Source organism: Rhamphochromis sp. 'chilingali' (genome assembly GCF_963969265.1).
Source record: "Rhamphochromis sp. 'chilingali' genome assembly, chromosome: 19".
Taxonomy (NCBI): domain Eukaryota; kingdom Metazoa; phylum Chordata; class Actinopteri; order Cichliformes; family Cichlidae; genus Rhamphochromis; species Rhamphochromis sp. 'chilingali'.
In genome coordinates, this window is record NC_137946.1 from 12,569,865 (window position 1) to 12,591,335 (window position 21,471).

Consider the following 21,471-nt stretch of genomic DNA (forward strand, 5'->3'; position numbering starts at 1 on the left):
AGTCAGACTTGTGGTTGAACGCCTCCATGTGGTGGAAAGTTGCACTAGGGATACTTTGTTAACCAGTTTTTGGAGTTGTCTTTGATTTTCCCGAAAACATCAACCTGTCACATCACTGTTTAAACCAAGATTGTAAAAAAAGAAAAGAAAAAATCAAACTCAAAAGGTAAAAACCAAACCTTTCACGCCTGTGTTTTTAATATCAAGTCCTAGAAGTATGTTTGCTTTAGATACAGCAAGTCTAAAGTTCAGCTGTTACATTGTTACTGTTTTCTCTCAGCGTGTGCAACTTCAGCTAGTCATTTCAATTATTTCTCCAACCTGTCAACCTGTCAGGCGGGGCTGTGGCTGAGGAAGCTGGTTTATGGTTAACATGCAAACAACTCTCCAGATTTCGCTCACTTTGCATGGGCGTGAGTCATCAACTCTTTTTTTAGGTACTAGCAATATGAAAATGCCATACCTCTGTTCGTTTAATCTAATAATGCACGGTTTATCTTCGAAAATAGGAATACAGATAAAACTAGAATGAAAGTTAAATCTGGTTGATTTTAGTTGATGCTCACGTAACATGTACTTCCGGTGTCCCACTTCAACGTTAAAGTTTGTAGTTTTTTATTCTAAATAAAACTGTACAAAACACATTGTTGGTTTGTCCTAAAAACGCGTTTTAGATGTAAATTTTGGTATCTCGTCGGATAAAATAAAATATATATATATAATCGGAAGTCTCCTGATACCTTACGTGATTCTCATGAAAATGGCATACGTGCCGCCTACTCCCTTCTCGTGTATCTGAATTCCTGCATATATGTTTCCTGACAAGTATGAAATCGGGACTTGTGTTCGTGTTTGATAATTGTGGCAGTCCACACGTCAGTAACGTGAACTAAGTCCATGAATGCGCCTGCTATGTACACAGCCGCAGGTACCGGAGGGGGAGGAAGTCATTGTTTGTCTTGTGTCAAAATTCCGAACATCACCGGGCTCTTTTCCATATAAGAATAAAAAGGGACATAGTATGATTTACCTAATAACAGTGGCAAAGCAGCAGAAACCATTTCCACGTTATCTTTTCCCTCACGCTGTCCCATCGGACAGCCAGTAATAATGTGGGTGGGACTAAAGCGTGCATCACCCACGGTTAACACTGATGAACTCTTCTCTGATACTCCGGTTGGGCTACAATGAAACATTTTTGTTACTTTGAATGACTCTTTAAGCTCTTCGCCCTGAGTGTGGAGCCGCCGTGAGCCGATCCGTGGCTCGAACTTAGCTGACAGTAAGTATTTTTTCAGGCCTATGTCGGACTTCTGTTTCCACCCGCTGTGTTGTCGCAGTACTGACGAGTGTGGATTGTCCAGCTGCAAACTCGCAGGTAGAGATAAGGAATACGGCGATCCTATTAGTGCCGCGCTTAAATCTATGTTTTGTTTCCAACAGATGTCTTTATATGGGAAGTTTTTTTTTTAAAACTACACCGAGTCTCTTTGTGGATTGTGGCTGTAGTAGGGAAACAGGGAAAGGGTGGAGACGCCAAAACTTAGCCTTCAGCTTTTCCAGCCTGGAGTCTTAAGTAGACTTTGCTGCTTATAGATGCTTTGTCTTTGGCGAAAAAATTAAAAAGTGATTTTCGTTAGTGTAGATTAGGGTGTGTGCTTAAGAAAACTCCATCAGATGTTTGTTTTATTTCTCTCTTTGTCTTTCTTTAAGACGTTTTTTTAAACACTGACTTTTTGCCCTAACGCTTTAAAAACGTGATCAGGCGGACTATTCTTAGCCACAGCACAGTTTTGGGGGAAAATGCTGATGGTAAGCAAGTGTTGACTCAGCGCTGTTGTTTCAGTCATCAAGTTGATGACTAACAATTGTCTTCTGTCACTTGGTTGCACGTTTTAAGATAAGATAAGATAAGATAAGATAGAACTTTATTAATCCCTCGGGTGGGTTCCTCTGGGAAATTCGATTTCCAAAAAAGCACAGCACCGACAGAAGTTACAGAGTTATACACACACACATATATATATAAATACAGAGACAATATAAATAAAATATACGAAGGGGATAAATAGGAATAAAAATAAAAATACAAGTGAATTGCACATTTCAAGTATTAGAGTCGGTCCGTAGATTTCCCATACAAATTCATTTTAAAAATCACGTATGCAAAGCACAACTTCCCCTTAATCAAGGGAAGACCATTTTTTAAATAGGTCAGCTGATGTTCAGGCTGAAGAGCTGATGAATGATGTTTAAAAGAAAAAGAAAATATGATGGGTATGCAAACAGCTTAAAAAACGGAGGGGGAAGGTTGCAGGTGAAGGATTGTCAGAGGTACACTGCTGCACCTGTACACGCACCCAGCTGTGATGTCAGATTGTACATCATCATTGCAGGGTGTGCCATCCTTATCTAGTTGAGGCCATCAGTGAAAACTGCATGGAATTAAGCTGCTATGTGAAGTGTGATTGTTTTGCTGATCGTCTCCTAACATTTCCCTTCCCTTGCCAGGTGTCATTGTTTGAGATAACCACTGGGAGTCAGCAAAGTCAGGAATCTCCTTATTTATCCCTTTATCCATAGATTTTCTTCCACTTATCCATTCAATTTCTGGAAGCTGGAGCCTATTTCAGCTGTCACAGGGCAAAAGGCAGGGTGCAGGTAGTCAGTCTGTCACAGGGCCGACACAGAGAGACAGACAGCCATTCATAGAGAAATTCACACATAACCGCAGTGACTGCATGCCTTTGGGCTGCGCGATGAAGCTGGAGTACCCATGGAGAACATACAAACTCCACACAGAAAGGCTCCAACTAGATGGTGGATTTGAACTCACCTCCTGCCTTTTCATTATCCAAACAAACACAAAATATGTTTTGAATTCAACACAGCACTGCTATCAGTGTGTTTGATAGTATTTGTAATTGCTCCAGAGTCGGTACTGCTGAGAGATAAAAGTCATCCATTGCACCCCACACATACACACAAACAAAGCCACATTGTTCTTGACACATAGCGTGTGTGTTTAAAGGATTGCGATCATTGGACTCTTGCTAATAGCTTACTTCTCAGCCAGTCACAGCATTCCAATTTGATTAGTCTCATGTTTTATAAAACACAGTGTGGGTATAGTGTAGTATTTACCGTGAAAGTAACCTGAGCAAACAGTGTAGGTAAAGTTTGACTCAGACATGCAAAATGCAGGGAAATCACGTTAAGTCAACACTTAACACTTTAGTCCTTCAAAATGTAAACAGATAACAGCAGCTAGTTGGGTTTGGTACTTAATGAGAAATATCTGTTTTGGTTTAGTTTTTATCATGTTTACCTCTGTATTGTGCGTCTTGCTTGCTTAGGGACAAGTGTGAGCAAGTCTTTCATACGAAAGTATAACACCTAAAAGTGTGTGGAAACACCAAAGATCTCACATGTGAGTGTCTTAAAAAGATCCAGCTCCATAAGTGGAAATAACAAAAAAAAGTCAAAAGTATAAATTGAAATAGCCGAAATTGAGTATGGCCTTAGTGTGGAGATTTTTTTCCACAGCAATTAAAATGTCACTTGTGATTTCTTGGGAAGCAAAGGTGGGGAAGATCCATCCTAATGGGATTAATATCTAAACCAGATTGTTGTCAAGACAAAAAAGCTTATACGAATACAACATATACGCAGTGGTGATCTATATTTAAAAAAACCTGGCTGTACAGATGACACATTTGGGATGAATACACTGTGCAAATGTGCAGATCTCTTCAACAGCAGTGCTTTTGATTCATTACATGAGCAAAAAGTGGAAAGAAATCTTGGCCACAAAGTGCTGATTATTAAGCTCATCTGTCACATTTCCTTTTGTTTTCACTCTTAGTCTCCTTATTAGTAGATGCTAGTTTACGCCCGACACAGTAATTGTGACGGGATCTTCAATTATTATTCTTCCTGAACCTGTTTTTGCTACACATGATCCTGTGTAGCTTGTAGTGGAAGTGGAAAGTCACGTTTCTGATAAAAAGAATGCAGACGCAGATTATGCTTCTTTCTTTCTTACCCTTGTTTCAAACTCTCTCTCCTTAACAGAGACAGGCTCCCTCCCTCTTTTTTCTTAAGCCTCGTTTTCCAGGAAACATTCAGCTATTCTACATTTACCAACATGCAACACAAAGGGTTTCACACACCCTTTTTTTTTCACCAGTAACCTTGTCCTAAACTTCTCATATGTTTTGACATAAACGACTTGCCTAGCAGGTCGCTGCTGACAAACATTTCCAGTTTACTTTCTATTTTCATGCAAGTGATATCTAAAGCAGTCTGTTTTTACAGAAGTGATAATGGTGGTTGTCCTTGAATTCCCCCTGTTGAGCAATCATGATATGTCATCATTATTGAGCATTAGATTCACTTCAAGGTCATGATCACACTGACGGATTTTGCTAAGCATCAAACACTTAAACTGCATCTCTCTGTCTGTTTTAAAGCTGACATGTTTGTGGTTACAGGTCTGTATTATTGCCTTTATTACTACTTTTCCTACAGAAAATCTGAAGTCAGATACTCTTGCTTTAAAATCCGATTTTGCTATGATCTATATCACGAGAAAGGCCACAGTTTCACATGTCTTTGATCTCTGGACTGTTTTCTTTTGTCTTCTCACCAGGGCATTTGATCATTTGTGCAACAGAGCTATGGCCAGTCCAGAGGACGTGATCGAGCCGTTGGCAGAGAGCGCAGCTGCCCAAAGCCTTAATAGACGACGCTTCTCACACGACTGCCACGATTTGACTAAAGACGAGCTAGATGGCCTCATGTCGCGCAGTGGTGAGAAACGACGAAAATGAATTTAGTTTAAGATAGAAGCTCCCAGAAAACCATTTTTCTTGATTGCTTCAATTTTTCAAATCGCAGAAGGACGTCCTTTCATCGTGGTGCATCGTCTTTCCGAAATAGAAGATAAGGGTATACCTTATTTCATCCCTGATGTTCCTGTTAAATGCAGACTGGACAACACAGAGAAGCACACTACACGCTCAAGGGTACCTCCATAAACTTACAAAAATACCCTTTACATTTTTTTCTTTTTGGGATACTAATGAATCTTTATAGAAAGCTCTTGATGGGCCCAAAGTGAAAACACACACACTTATGCTTAATAAGTAACTCTTTACAACTGTGTAACAACAGACAATCCCATTTTCGATTTTGACTCAGGACATGCCAGGGATAAATTTGACTACTTTGCCATGACGTTAAGTCATAGTGAAGCGAAAGGAGCGATAAAATTACAAAAGAAAACTTTATTGCTACTGAGCAGGCTGTTTCAGGGTTTTACAGTGTGCTGTCACTTTGGCCATAAAGGGATCAACATGGCCAGCAGCAATGCTCAGTGGTGCTTAAATGATGCTCACTTGGTAGTACGGGGCTCAAAGTGTGACAAGAAAATACCCCCCCATTCCATTACACCACTACCACCAGCAGCCTGAACCATGGATGCAAGGCACCAGAGACAACAACCATGCCACGTTCAAAGTCATTTAAATCAAATTTCTTTCGCATTCAAAATGATTAACAGCAGAATTTCATTTGTGGTGAATTTTATTATGACTGTTGTTGAATGAGTCCTAAAGATAATATTTAAGTGATCTGAAACCAACCATATGACCATGAAACAGTCAGTCACATTTATTTCTACATAGTCATTTATATTAAAAAGCAGAAGTTCATGGGTATCTTAACAAGTACTGATCTTCATGTCACTTTATTTGTAAGTTAACTCCTGAGTTTTAGTTGGATGGCTCAGTCAGTTTGCATATACTTTCCATATTCTGGTATCCACATTCTCTGATTTTCTTTCTCCCACAGTCCAGAACGGTGAATGTAAGTAGAATTAGAAACTTGTTTCTACGTGTTTTAATCCAATCCACATGCTAAATGTCTTGCCTGATTTGCTTATATCCTCCGGAAACCCAAACTTTTTTTTAATGCATTTTTAATCTTAGCTATTTGGGATTAGCTGATTATAAAAACTGTCTGCATGTGGAAACAGTGGGTTTATTTTACAACACAGTAAAGTATTTTCAGTGGGAGAAAGTGACTTCTTCACTGTCCAGATGAACAGAATCAACTTTTTGGGGTCATTCTTTTTTATTTTTACAAAGTGTAAAACACTTTATTGAGTAGAATGAAGTAGAACGTGCGTAAAAGCCTAAATGTAATTTCTCCATATGAGGACATAGGTTCTCAGGAGGATATGAAACAAAAAAAACATTTACGCTACTTCCTGGTTCATCTTTGATCTGCAGCACTTACAAAATGGCAATTAAAAAAGGACTTTGGGTGTCTTAACTCTTATCTTCCAAGTAAGTGATTTAGATATAAATTCATCTGTCTATTCAAATTGTGGCTTTCTTTCTTACTGGGAACTACGTTAAAGCTGTGGCTGGCAAAACACAGTCCAGTTGCTATGAAAACAAGAGCTAATAAGAAAAATTCTATTCCATTCAAATCACTCAAATTTTTGCCATTTGGTGGTTCCCCTTTTTCACCACCACACTTGTGTTTTTGTATGATATCAATGATGTCCCTCCAGGTTAGTATTGGGACCCTGTATACATTGCATCTAACACATGGCCAGTTCCACTGGACTATAAAGAGGAAGTACAAGAACTTTCAGGAGGTGCATCGCGACCTTTACAAGCACAAGATGATGCTTCATTTACTGCCTATTGGAAGGTTGGTGTGCTGATCGATTTAACTGTGCAACTTGTCCTTTCTCTCTTAATGCAGTTGAAATCTGAGTAATTGTTTGTTTTGAGCTTTTTTTATGGCAGTTCTCTCAAGCGCAGAATGTTTTTGAATATTCAAATTTTCCTCAAAGATTTGCAAAGGAGAGGCAGCAGCTGAGAAATATGTCGGAGGAAATGCCCAGCCTACATGGGACTGAGTGGGCCAGAAGAACCTCCAGCAAAGTGGTATATAAATCAGTCTTCCACACACTGAACATATTTTGAAGCATCACATAATTTTACAAGTAGCAGCTGGTAAGTAAATTGTAAATATGTGCTCTTCTAATGCAGAAATACCTTGAGGAGTACCTGAATTGTCTACTGGAGAACACATTCTGTAAAAATGATAGCAGCATGGTAAGCATGGGTGAATAATATATACACTACATTGCAAAAGTTTTAAATCAGCCCTCTGTATATTTTGCTTCCAAGGACCCAGACCTTTTCAAGATATTCTTTAAAAATGGCTGATTTTTCATACATTTTCAGTCCTAGTACCTGACTATTTTTAGAGAAATGTCTTTTTGTTTGTTAAGACACTTAACGCATACCTATTCATCATTCAAGTACATCATTCAAGTACAAAAGATGCACCTAACCCAAGGAATGAACCAGTGTTGTCTACACTTAACAGACAACTTAACAAAGAATCGGTTTTAAATTGTGTCAGGCAGCCTGTCATAAAAACACATAATTTAACCCACTTTCATAAAATGAATCTACCAAAAATGCAAAAGATAACATAGTCTTACAAGAATGAAATGATGTTTTTGCAACAACAAAATGATTCCCACAAAGCTATTAGTCTAAAACTTGGCACGAACACAGAAAAATTCTTTCACATTTTGATTCACCATACAATACCCATCTAGAAAGCCTCTAATTGGCAACAGGTTTATGCCAATGCAGCAAAGGATACGTGGATAGAAAAACCCACAGTGGAACACTCTCAGTCATGAGTTGGACAAAATATGACCAAATATTGACTTTGAAGCTTGTTAGAATTGTACAGTACCTGATTTTCTTGATTTTTATACTGTACTCCCATGTATGTTTGGACATTTTTAAATAAATTGTTGCACCTATTTCTAATGTTTCTAGCAAAATACAAAGAAAAGGGAAGTGGCTCAAGACTTTTCATTGTACCATCTCGACATACAAAGTAAATCTCAAGTAAAATGACTGCATTTTGAGTTATATTTTGTTTTGCAGCTGGAGTTCCTCTCCATCAGTCCCCTCTCCTTTGTCTCTGATCTTGGACCCAAGGGCTTGTAAGCAAAACACTGAGCTCATGTATTTTAGTGGGTTGGGAGTGAATAAGGGTATGGCAGGTGTTCATTGCATAATATGTCTGATCTTGACTCAGGGAGGGATATATCTTGAAGAGGTCAGGGGGTCACCGAATCCTAGGCCTGAACTGTATAGGCCATCATCAGATCTGCTTCCGCTGGTCACGCCGCTGGCTGGTGGTGAAAGACTCTTTCCTGTTGTACATGAAACGAGATAGTGGCAGCATCGACTTTGTGCTGCTGTTTGATCCAGAGTTCAAAACAAAAGTGGGTCGTGCTGACACAGGCACCAAATATGGAGTGTGCTTTGAGAACTTTAATCGGTAGGTCAGCTTTGTCTTTGTGTATTATATGTACTGAGTTTTGCGTGTTTTTGCTGTGTTTGTGATGCACGTATTGCCTTTGTGCTTTTAATCCTTTTAATCAGGAATTTGATTATCAAGTGCAACGGCTATAGGCAAAGTCAATGGTGGAATTCTGAAATCAAGCATCTGGCAGAAACATGTGACTTTCTCAAAACGCAACGCTTCGAAGGATTCGCTCCACCGCGGGAGAACACGCTCACTAAATGGTCAGTTATGTAGTCTGGCTCATATTTGTAATAATTCCAATAATCTTTTAGGATTTGTCCTCAATTTACCTTTCATTATTTGAAGGTATGTGAATGGAAGTGGTTACTTCGCTGACCTGGCTGATGCTCTCGAACAAGCCAAGGAGGAGATTTTCATCACAGATTGGTGGTAGGTGTCAAAAATGTCTGGATTTGCTGATCAAAATCTTTATGTAACTATAATTTTTCAATATTTTAGTTAAACCTGGAAACGTATTCTGTGTGTGTGTGTGCGCGGTTTTTTTTTTTTTTTTTTTTTTTGGGCTTTTTTCACAGGCTCAGTCCTGAAGTCTTCCTAAAGAGACCAGCAACTAACTACTACTGGCGGCTCGATGAGATCCTCAAACGCAAAGCAGTAGGGAGTCTCTCTGTCTTGTTTTTGTTGCCATCTTGTTTTTTTTTCTTCTTCTTTTTCAAAATGTATATAATTTGTAGAGTTTTTTTTAAATAACATTACTTTAAATGAACCTGTTTCTGCAGGAAATGGGAGTCAAAGTGTGTGTACTGCTGTACAAAGAGGTAGAGATGGCACTTGGCATCAATAGTGAGCACAGCAAGAGGACTCTAATGAATATGCACCCAAACATCAAGGTCTTTCACTTCTCTGCACAATGTCTTGTAGAGTAGTAGGAGAGGAGGGACACAAATAACTGTCAAAAGAGCCCTGAATGCACATTTTAACACCAGTTTTACCCACTGATCCGTCAGGTGATGCGGCATCCTGACCACGTGTCTTCTGTGGTGTTTCTGTGGGCTCACCATGAGAAGATGGTGGCCATTGACCAAACAGTAGCCTTTGTAGGGGGGCTTGACCTGGCTTTTGGGAGATGGGATGACAGCCAGCATCACCTAACTGACCTTGGTTTGACAGAGACGACCGACGGGGTAACTGAAGGCGAAACGAGGAACGATGTAGATGTAAGAATGTACTGTGAACCGTACAGACTGTAATGGATGACTCTGTTATCCAGGGCAATGGTATGGCTGGTGGCTCTAAAACATCTGAGCCAGATAAGCAAGGAGAGCAGGACCCACATGATTTGACTGGTAACACTAAACTGTGGCTTGGCAAAGATTACAATAACTTTATCAAGAGAGACTGGGTCCAGCTGGATAGACCATTTGAAGGTACTCTATCTAAATTTCTTTCAGCAGCTCATGCACACACATACACTGACAATGCCTGAACAGAGAGATGAAAGACTTGTTTTGGGTTTTTTTTGCTTCCTTTCCCCCCTCTTTTATCTTGTCAGATAACATTGATCGTACTACAGTTCCTCGCATGCCGTGGCGTGACCTGTCTGCAGCTTTTCATGGCAAAGCTGCCAGGGATGTAGCCCGCCACTTCATCCAGCGCTGGAATTTTACCAAGGTCAGACACAAAAGAAAGCTGTGTTAAACAGCAATAGTTTTAACATTGATCTTTAAATATCTATATGTATATTGTAAACATCACTTTTGCTTTACAAATGAGTCTATAGGTGTACAAGCTACAGGTTGGTTTAACATTTATACTATAAATATCCAAAGTTGTGAAACTGAAACATTGGATTGAAAATAGGTGATCTTTACTAAAACAGAGCTTAAAATAATCAGACTCCTGTATTACTGACTTGGACCTTGTATCCTGTGTGGTAATATGACTCATACAGTAAGTCCTAAAAAAAACAAAAACATCCCCAACCCTCATGTTTCCATTAGAAGTATTGCTTAAAAACCTTTAAGCAATGCTTTGGAAACATGAGTAACAGGAAAGTGACAAAACTGAAATTGATTCATTTTTTCTGTCCTCTTCAGATCTTCAAAATCAAGTACAAAGACGACTTCTACCCTTACCTACTCCCCAAGTCTCATTCCACTGCTGACTCTCTGCCATTCACTGTGCCTGGGTCCAAGAAAGCCAAAGTGCAGGTATGTATATTCACACACAGACTCAAGATGACGTCAACATCTGTGTAAATATAAAATTTTTAAAGTTCTAGTCTTTTTGCTCACAGATAGGCCCACATATGTGCTACTGTGGTCAGGGTATGTTTTAGGTGCTTTAAGATTAAACAGTTCCAGGAATTCCCTGTGGGTAACTACCCACTTCCATGGCCCTCTGAGAACTATATTTTTTTCCAATTTGCTTAAATCACCAGTAGTAACGCTAATGTGATGCGTTAGCCAGCTGGTAATTTGCAGAGCCACAACAACAGCAACATGCTGGTGGACTCTGTATCTGGAGCTGTTTGCTTGTTGTGTGTTCCAGGTTGCTGACAACAGCACAGATGTGCAAATTCATATTATGCAAATTAAATTGTGAATTTTGTGGGCTTTAAAGTAAAACAACATATCATTTTGGTCAACATGACCATTTTCTTTATATGCTGTCAATTATACAAGGAGCAAGTAATCTTAAACAGGTTAGTGGCTCTAACTCTTTCACTGTGCCTCCCACAGCTGCTGAGTATAGTTTCCTAAAGCATGAACAAATCAATCAATCATTAGTGCCCAGCATATTCTCATCTATTGCCAAGGATAGCACGCAGGAAAACATACTGGAACCACTTTGGTTGTTGTGGTCCTTTAACTTTGTTGTAATCCAAATTTAATTGATTATAATCACTTAATAAAGCCTAGACTTTTCCATTTGAGAGGAATGTGTTGTTTACACGGGCAGTGTTAAAATCCTTCTTTAATGACTCTGCTTATGTTTACATAGGTTTTTCAGATCTTTCCTGCAGTCCAAAGAGCACCTTTTTAGCCCTTTCATACATTGTCGTCAAAACACTGACAGGTTAAGATGTGAGCCTTCGTGCATATGATGTGACATTAGCATGCTAGATACATTATATAAGTATTTATTATTATATTATTATATAATAGTTTTATTCATCACTGCTTACATATTTGCTGCAGAACTGTAGCTGGTTGTAAAACTTTCCACAGTTCTGTTTCAGCAGTTCAGTCATGTGCAAAAGAAAGTGTAACCCCTTTCATTTCTAATGTTTTATGTAACAAGAGAAACCTCATCATTGCACAGTTATTTAAATGCAATCTCAGATGAACTTCAAAACATGACTTATTACCCTGTCATTATTTAGTGAACAAAAATGAAGCCAAAATGAAAAGCAGTGTGTGAAAAACTTAGTACAATCTTACTGCTTCCATAGGAATTACGAGGGTAAGTAGCAGCCAGGTGCTGCTAATCAAGTGCACTTCATTAACTAATCATCAGTAAGTGTGAGCACCTCCAGTAGAGAAGCAAGTTGTTGCTGCCTATCAATCTGGGAAGGTTTTTAAGGTCATTTCCTTACAATCTGAAGTCCATGTTTGTACAGTGACAAAGATTATTCACAAGTGGAAAATATTAAAGATAGCCCCCAATCTTCCCAGGAGTGGATGTCCCAGCAAATTCCCTCCAGTGTCCGAGTGTGCAGACTCTACAGATTTAGCATAAACCAGACACGGCAGATCAGACCACACACCTCATACTGTCACACCTCACTGTCATGCATGGTGGTGGTGCGGTGATTATTTGGGCAGGCTAGCTTGAACCAGATAATTTTTTTTATTCTGTCTGATATGTAAAACCTTAGAACTAAAAGAGTCTGTACTTTCATTTGCACAGGACTGTAGGCTTCACACTAGAGCTTGATAGAAACTGGGTTCTCCTACACAGAAGGTCAACCTTGGATACGGGAAAACACAAAGACTTTGCCTCTAGCTGCCAGTGCTCATATGAAAGACTTTTTGTGTCACACAGCTCCAAGCTATAATGACATGGTGTAAAGAGAGCTTTCAACATCACTGTTAAGACGGCAAGAAGAATTGAAAACATGTAGAGTGCACATTAATGAAACGTTGCTGTTGGTCATATGTATACTGTATTCTTATTGAATAATTATTTAAGACCTTAATTGCTGTAAACAAGCCAAGAATGAAAGACCTCTACTGACTTTTACATGAATTTATTCTTTTGTGCTGCCAGGTCAGATCTTACAGAGGAAATCAGATGGGTATTTCTGTGCTACAACAAAGAGACACTGTTCTAGTGTTGGAAATGCAGCTATTCAGTATTTGCTGGGTTTTTTTTTTTTTTTTTTTTGTGCTATGGCAGATGGTGGAACAAAAGTAAAGCCTGTAGAACAAAACTACTTCCAACATATTTATCCTGTTTAGTAAAGCCAGAGAAAACAAATGCAATGCCAAGGACAGAGTGGGATTACAAGTGGCAGTATCTCATTTGCAACAGGCTTCATAGGATCTATGGTCCAGAGAGACACCAGCATAAGCAGCACAACTAGCAGATATCCCCTTAACAGAATAATAAAATAATAATATATTGCTAAAGATGGTGCGTTAGCAACTTTGTGAAGATGCTTGTTTTGTTAGAATAATTCAAAAACAAGATGACAATATGTTAGAACTGTATTTAATCAGTATTTTTAGCCAGTGTTACATGCTGCAGTTAAAACCGCTCAATCAGTGAGTGTCCAGTAACAGATACTTCTATTGTGGATGGTGGCCTGTAACCATAACCCTTGCTCCCCATTATGTTGTAGCTTTCCTATCAGGTTCTGTAGCTGCTTTATTCAGGTTTCAGGCTCATTGCCTCAGATTACACAATCTGTCTTCAAACTTTAAGAGGTGCGCTCCCTTTTTGTGCATCTGCTCCATTTCTTCTGTTAAGTATCCTATTAAAATTCATAGAAATGGGCGAATTTACATGTCCATGGTAATATGATATGTAAGTGTGATTGCAATGGTGAATATCCACAGTAATAGTAAAATGACACTATTGAAAAGAGATAAAATATATGCATGATTTATAAGTATATCCAGTGCTAAGTTGAATTTTTGGGGTTTTCTCAGGTGCTGCGCTCTGCTGATCGTTGGTCAACTGGAACCTGTGAGAGCTCAATCCATAACGCCTACATCGACACCATCAACAAGAGTGAACACTACATCTACATCGAGGTAATTAAGATTAACATTGTAGCACTTTACAGATAAATGTACATCTTTAAGCAGGCAGTGTGTCATCCTGTCTAAACCATATTAAGGCTCGCTGTGCCTTAATATGGTTTAGACAGCAGTGATACAGTCAGGGCTCCCATTGGGACAAAATTGTCACCGTAATCGCAAATATGTTGCCCAAGAATAGGCTCTGATTTGGAAAAAACAAATCTGTTTACCAGCATGCCTACTGTAATGACTTTTCCTGAATCTGAGTATATCCAAAGCCCACTTCCTTCATTGCCAGCTACCTGCTAGCTTTGGCCCTCACCTCATACTGAGCCACCATCTGCCTTGCCTCTGCCCTTAGAACCAGTTCTTCATCAGCTGTTCCGACCAGAAGACTGTCCATAATGGCATTGGTGATGCAATCGTGAATCGAATTCTGCGTGCCTACAGGTATGATTTGAGTGTGTTGGTTTTCTAATATTTGTCTATTGTCTTTCAGAAGGGCTGTGTACAAAATGCATTCATTAAATATGTTTTGTACCAGATTTAGCTACTAGCTAATTTCCATCTGCAGTCCCTGGGCAATTTAAGAAGCAGAAGTAGCTGAATTCTATCAGCTCAGACACACATACAACGGTTACAAGTGTTTCTTACTTGTTGGCCAGCAGCATCCCATGAAGGAGCAGTGGCCATCTTCAGCTAAGATGCTCATTTTTAACTTGTGACGATGTGTGACAGCGGCTGTCAATCATTAGTGTATGCCCTGCCCATGCCTCGCCCACTTGACACATGCCCACAACACAAAATCAGGGTCAAAAGTTTGACAAATGGAAAAAAAGCGGGGGAAAAAGGCCCGAAACTGAAAAAACAAATTAATTTGTAACAGAAAATAAAATTTGAAGCTGAAAAAAATGAAACTTAAAAAAAAAAGTCATTTCCATGAAAACAAATAATTTATTCAAATTATTTTTATATCAAAAAGAATTTCAACTTCAAATCACCTTTTTGAAATGAGTAAAACTTTTGACCATGATTTAGCTCCATACTTTGTAATTCAGCAGAAACTCGCTCAGGTCCTTGCATGCCATCAGATTTATCTTGTGTTTTTTTTCCATGTTGCATTGAAATGTTTAGAAAAGCTGTGGCTTTAAAACAGCAGTTTGTGAAAGAAGTTAAGACAAGACATGTAAGAACAAATGCAAATATCACTGAGCTGGTAAACTGGGGGTACACATTTGAAACAAAATGTTTAGTTCAAAGAAATAACAAAACCAAATAGAAATATACATTAGACCTCATCTTTTATCTGCAGAGTACAATGTACAGTGTTGATGTTGTGTTTTTTCAGAGAAAAGAAGAAGTACAGGGTGTATGTGGTGGTGCCTCTGCTTCCTGGATTTGAAGGAGACATCAGTACAGGAGGTGGAAATGCCATTCAAGCTATTCTGCACTTCACTTACAGGTGAGAGCCTTTTCCGCCCATTAGCACTCTGCACTCAGCCCACACATCAGCAAGCACTACAACTTATGAAAGCCACAGTAAAAATAAGACTTCTCAGCTTCGTCTGGTTTAAAGACATATTTCTGATTGAGCAGAAATGTCACTGATAGAAAATGCATAAGACATGTCAATAAAACTGGTAATGGAAGTTGGGGTAGCTACCATGCATGTAAGGTTTCTATCAATCAACTGGTCCAACTGGAATAGAGCATATCGAGTCATATTACATATTACATTGAGTGATGTTGCTTAATCAGCTTTGTCAGCATGTTGTTATTGCCAGAATGCAGCATGGCCATGTTATGGTTTCACTATCATCCATCACATTTCCAAATCTGCCTTTGATGTTATGCCCAGAAGTGTACTCTCTGTATATGCTCTAGATATTTTTGGGTTTTTTTTTGTGAGATTCCTAAATTATTTCCCCTTATGCTGGCTGGCTTTCTTAATGTAAGGTTTTATTCTGTCATCCTAGGACCATGTGCCGAGGGGAGTTCTCCATCCTGTCAAGACTAAGCGAATGTAAGTTTTTTTTGTCACTTACCTGCTTTGTTAGACCTCGGAAATCAGCCTGACATCAGCCTTTGCTGCCTGGCTAACATGCATCTTTCCTTCCCCTTGAGTTGTTCCTTTAAATTGACTCTACTGGTCTTCACTTCACATCATCTCATGTAAATAATGTGATTCTGCTCTGGCCTGCAGTGAAGGATCAGTGGACAGAGTACATCACACTGTGCGGATTGAGGACGCATGCCCAGCTCTCCGAGTCACCTGTCACAGAGCTCATCTATGTTCACAGCAAGACCCTCATTGCTGATGACCGCTGCTATATCATTGGTGAGTCACCGCTGGGCATTCAAGGATTATAATTCTGACCTTGAGTCATCACAGAGGTTCATGACAAAATGATGATGACATAATGCTGCCTGCAGCTGATATGATTTTTTTTTGTGTGTTTTTGGCTTTCAGTGTAACAATAAAACTGAATCGATACATTTTATATGTAGTTTAGTAGCACCTATAACTGTAGAATACGGATATGAACGAATACAGTCATTTATATATAAAAAGATAAAGAAAAAAGAACGACTTAAAAAATGGATGAGTGCAATGACTTTTGAATTCTTTTTTCTTTCTTTCTTTCATTGTTTAGCCTTACACTCTTTAAGATTTTAGGCTTACTCCATATGAATATGCAGATTCACATGCAAGTCTTTGTGGGAGGAACAGAGGGATTGCATTTGCTTAAACGTGCTCTGGAACCCACTAGCTATTGATGACAGTTAGCTTTGTATTACCTTTTAAAAAGATTTATCTGAATTCTTAAAGGTACAGTGAAGTTGTTTTTTGAGTTTGTTGAACAGAAAAACAGAATATTATACTCAACAACATACTTAGAAATATTGATTAGTGTGTAAGTACGTTTTCCAACAAACTGATGCATTCTCATAAACGTAATCCATTAAAAATACATAGAAGCGGGCACTAATCGATGGAAGTTAACCATGTTACCCCACCCTCTTGAATACAGTGATTCAGATGAACATCGCCGTCCCGCTTAATCATGTTTTATGTATGTGGGTAGAGACAGCTACATACACAGTACGCCAAAGGTGGAGGAGAAGTGAACTCATAGGTGTGGCGACAAATGTAATTTATGTCTGCACCTTTAGACTCAAGAAGGTATGAAGGGTCATGCGTTTGTTTTATCTCCTGAACTGAAGTCAGTGCTCTAACAAAAAAACACACTTAAACAATCGTATTTAATGTCGATACTGCTGCAGTTACTTACTGTCAGCAGATCAGACATGTGATCCTCCAATATCTGGAGAGCTGATAATTAGCCAACTAAATGGCAACAACAGCTGGTTATGCTAACATTGTGCTAGCTAATGTTAGACTAGAGTGTCCTAAAGATCACTCTGATAAAGAGTCTGAATACATTTTCACACTGTATGAAAATATCCGAGGTCAAAAATGTTAGAACCACTTCAAAGAAAGTTTCACTAACAGAGGCTAACAGCGGCAAAAAATTTAAAAAAAAAAAATCAGGATGTTGTCAACAAATCACCTCCGAATCTCTGTCATTAGACAGATTTGAGCTTTAGAGACTCATGCTGACATATTGAACTCCATTTCCAAAATTTTACAGCCTCCTCCAGAGTAAATAGACGTGAATGCATTGGAGATTTCTCACTATATTCTGTACACCTTATAGGTTGTCGGCTATAGGTTCTATGTATTTTTTTCTTTTGCACTTAATACATGAAGAAAGATAAACAAAATGTTCTAAACAGTCCATGGACCTATTAGATAAAGCAGAACTAGAGAAAAAAAAAGCAGCACTCATTTTAAATAAGGCTAAAACATACATATATATATATATATATATATATATATATATATATATATATATATATATATATATATATATATATATATATATATATATATATATTTATATATATATATATATTTTATTATTAATTAATTTATTTATTTTTTTACATGAATCATGCTTCTGAATGGACACACTGTAAATGCTTGTACTGTCCGTTTTTGCTCCAGGATCAGCCAACATTAATGACCGTAGCATGCTGGGCTCCCGAGACAGTGAGTTGGCAGTATTTGTGGAAGATGAAGAGAGGGTCCCATCCATCATGGGAGGGGAGGAATACCAGGCAGGACCACTGACACTTGCTCTACGCAAAGAGTGCTTCAGGTCAGGGCAAAAGCCTCTTGATGACTTATTAGCAACTTATAGTCTAATGTAGTTTTGCTACAAGATACAAATGTGAGAGTGAGACCTCTAAGTATATGGGCTTCTTTTTACACACAGACAAGCAAAAATATTTGATCCTGCATGGGAAACCTGTGCAGTTTTGTCATTACTTAACCATATTTTTTTCTGTTATTTGAATATTTTTGGCCTTTTCTTTGCTATACCAGGGTTCTTGTTGGAGCTGCTTCAGACCCCAGTATAAATATTGACGATCCAATCAGTGATGAGTTCTTCTTCTTGGTTTGGAATGACACTGCTAAAACGAATGTTAACATTTATGACAAGGTGTGAATTGACCCAAAAACCTTTTTATATATATATCTAATTGTATCAATATGTATTTTCACTTCTCTCACCGCTCTTTGTTCTTCTTGGCTCTGTGGCCCTACTGTATCACAGGTGTTCAAGTGCCTGCCCTGCAACAGTGTCCATAGCATGCAAGCCCTGAGGGACTATTTAAATGTGGCTCGCCTCTGTGACACAGACCCCGAGCAGGCCAAAGAGGAACTAAAGGCCATCCGAGGAGTGCTGGTCCATTTCCCCTTAAAGTTCCTGTGTAAGGAAAACTTGCTGCCTCCACGGAACACTAAAGAAGGCATGGCTCCTGTAGGGCTGTGGACATAAGCAGCAGCTCAGCCATGTTCAGACCACTACATGACAATGCAACTGCTGCTGTACTGCAACCATCTTTCCTGTTGTCAGCACAGTAAACAGAAGGAGTTACAGCACCAGCACTTGAATGGTGAGAGGCGGAGAGAGGTGTTACCCTTATCAAATTTATTAATGATCCACTTATGATTACTTTGTCTTTTTGATTGACAATGGGCTAATGTGACTGATGTTAGCTACTGACATGCAAATTTTACAATGTCCTGTCTATATTAGGTTGTGCTGACCAATTTGTTTGTGATGTCTGCTTTATAATAGCTTCAGTGTGATCTGATCTGCATGTCTGGCGGCGGTGCAGAGCACAGATAAATGAATGTATGAGTCAGGAGAGGATTGCAAGGTTGTATTAGAAATCAAGCATCTCACATGATCTGGGAACATAGTGTACATTTATTGGTGCACAATTTTTGGGTGGGTGGGTGACTCTCTCTCTCTGTCTCTTTTCTCTCACTCTCTCCCTCTGAGGCTTCACCTCTCACTGCAGTGCCAGAAAATCTGTCAGAACATTTGTGGTTGTTATGGTGACGGATATAAAGAGATGACTGGATTGTAGCTGAAATAAAGACTGGATAGGGCAGAATAGGGAGAGTGCTGATAAGAGGTACAACTTACTAAATCAGGATGGTGCACTGGGAAAAAGGAAGCTAATATTCTGCTAGGGCTGCTGACCATTTCTGGATATATGATCAGGTGGGGAAACTGTGAGAGCGGAAAGAAAAGCAGAACAAGATAATTAAAGGGTGTTAGGTTGATTTCCTGCTAATTGTTGCATTTTTTTAAGTCTCCATGACACCTTAGTGAATTTTTCCCACCATACTGTCGACAGTCCAGAACAGAACATTCCACTGCCCACTTGAGACCACTGAATATCTCAGCTATTTTTATGTTGGGTCCAGCATCTTTCATGTGTACCGTATGTTACATTTGCTCACAGACATAGCCGTTTGTTTAGGTCCACTATTTTTAGCCATAACGCTGACTTGAGTTGTGACGTGATGTCGTTTTCACGTTCTCACTGATTGCCATTTTGGGGCATCACGGGGCTGTTTTTTTGAAATGTCATTCCCTTGAGCTGTGACCAAGCCGTGACTGCTGTTGGGAAGTCTTTAAATGTCTTCTACTGGATACATTTGTAGCATTGCTGGTGAAAATAGACAGGAAACCTTTACCTCTTTTGTGTCATTGCATTGACTGAGATATCATGTAATAATACAGCGGGTAAGGTACAGTATGTGCCTTAGAAAAACAGGAATTGGATTCTAAGGGTTGATGGAAAATCAAAGCGAGGGGGAATGTACATTTTTCTGCAACTGTAGATTGTGCATTCGGGCAAAACTGTAACTCATTTTTCAATATCTGAAGCACTAGGCCAGGTTTTATTACATGCATTCATCACAAGTTTTTTACAGCAACAAACAGCAGAAGAGGATAAAGGCCAGTCTGTAAAACTTGTAAATGGGACTCTGTTTTATATTCCTAGCCTTGTGCTAGTGTTATGACTACTGTGTGTGTGTGTGTGTGTTCTGGAAGGGGGTTGAGCCTTTGCACATGTTTCTTTTAAAGAGACCAGATAAAAGATGACCCAGAACAATGCAATGACAGTAAATCACAGTTAAGTGAATAATCCAGACTGTTGTATGAGCTTCTGACACACACCTATGAGTGAAAAACATTACCTTGGCGGTTCCATTGCAAAGCTGTCTGTGAATGGGACAGGTGCCCCATGCGACCAAGTCTACATGAAGTGTCTCACAGGATTGTTGTTCAGTTAAAGCATCTGTGTTTAGAAATATGGATGCTTACCTATGTAAGATATTAAAAGACACTATAAGCCCTTCCATATATATATTTTCTACCCTCTTTCTTGCAGCCCAAAGTGGTTGTCTTAACTGGTGTTCCTTTTAAGTTCTGCAGAAATGCCTGTAATATACCGAAAAGTGACCTTATACGGTTTCTCTCATGAATTTTATTTTTAATAGACCAATAATCAGCATTCCCAAACCACTTTTATGAATTTCTTACTCATTGAAATGTGTTTGTATTCATTCCTGAGAGTCACTGTGTGAAACCTTGTCTCTGTAGATCAATGTCATTACCTTATAATTACTAATGTATAGGGTTACTAACACTCAGGGGTAGAGAGCGATGACCAATATTCTTAGTCTTGTTAGTGCAATTATGAGCAACTTGTATTTTATTCTGTTTTTTTTTAACATGAACTTGTTTTTTATATCCGAATATCTACTCTGTTTGAAAAATTTACTTTTTTCAGCCTTCTCTTGTATTACTTTTGTAAACATTAGTGCTTTCTTTTTAAAAAGAAAAGACTGCATTCAAACTGGATTTAATATATTTAAAAAATAAAACTTTCAAATGTGTATCAGCATGCATTTCTATTCTGTATAAAATCTTAACGCAACTAAAATGACTGTCTAGACGTGTCTATCACATGGCAAGAGAAACAGAAAAGGGGAAATGTTAATTGTTTATATCTAAACTACTTTTGTCACCATGGAAGCAATATCCTTTGTTAGCTGGATATCCTTTAAGCAAATAGTTACTCTAAGAGAGAGCATGTGCTTTACACAGGAAACTGGTATTCGTGGCATGAAAGCTTAATGTTCACTAAATGACTAATGCATTGTTCAGGTTATTGCCATACAGTCTGTTTTTTTTCTTCTTCTTTTAATAACAGTCAGGTGCTTATCTGGAAAAGCTTTGGAACTGATTCATGCAGTATTGACAAGCACTATAAAGGTGAGCTTGCTCTAATGGAAAACTGACTATAACAATCTCCAATCTGCTGGATGACGCACACATAAAACCAAGACGAGGAGAATATTTGTTAGATGTGGCACTTATTACCAAAATCTGCATTGTTTATTCAGCAGTAT

At 38.7% G+C, this 21,471-nt stretch overlaps 2 protein-coding genes across 2 annotated transcripts in view; one reads left to right on the plus strand and one right to left on the minus strand.

Annotated features, from left to right (window-relative positions):
* Positions 1–21,471, minus strand: part of LOC308386962 (lysophosphatidic acid receptor 6) — a 222,117-nt gene that overhangs the window by 187,730 nt on the left and 12,916 nt on the right. The gene's annotated exons all lie outside the window — the stretch shown is intronic.
* pld2 (phospholipase D2) lies at positions 1,099–20,955 on the plus strand. The gene is made up of 25 exons (XM_080866082.1): positions 1,099–1,282; positions 4,652–4,812; positions 4,900–5,027; positions 5,854–5,868; positions 6,581–6,723; positions 6,869–6,962; positions 7,068–7,133; positions 7,989–8,047; positions 8,143–8,388; positions 8,493–8,636; positions 8,722–8,805; positions 8,952–9,030; positions 9,156–9,266; positions 9,384–9,560; positions 9,647–9,803; positions 9,929–10,047; positions 10,473–10,586; positions 13,533–13,637; positions 13,987–14,075; positions 14,974–15,087; positions 15,602–15,648; positions 15,829–15,963; positions 17,695–17,848; positions 18,076–18,193; positions 18,308–20,955. The coding sequence occupies exons 2-25, from the start codon at positions 4,680–4,682 to the stop codon at positions 18,530–18,532; spliced, it is 2,856 nt and encodes a 951-aa protein (XP_080722208.1). The 5' UTR covers positions 1,099–1,282; positions 4,652–4,679; the 3' UTR covers positions 18,533–20,955.

Excerpts from the sequence above, each read along its gene's own strand:
- pld2 (XM_080866082.1), top strand. The coding sequence starts at position 4,680 with ATGGCCAGTCCAGAGGACGTGATCGAGCCGTTGGCAGAGAGCGCAGCT. Across the intron at positions 6,724-6,868 it reads CATTTACTGCCTATTGGAAG|ATTTGCAAAGGAGAGGCAGC; the intron begins GTTGGTGTGCTG and ends TTTTCCTCAAAG. Across the intron at positions 13,638-13,986 it reads AACACTACATCTACATCGAG|AACCAGTTCTTCATCAGCTG; the intron begins GTAATTAAGATT and ends CTCTGCCCTTAG.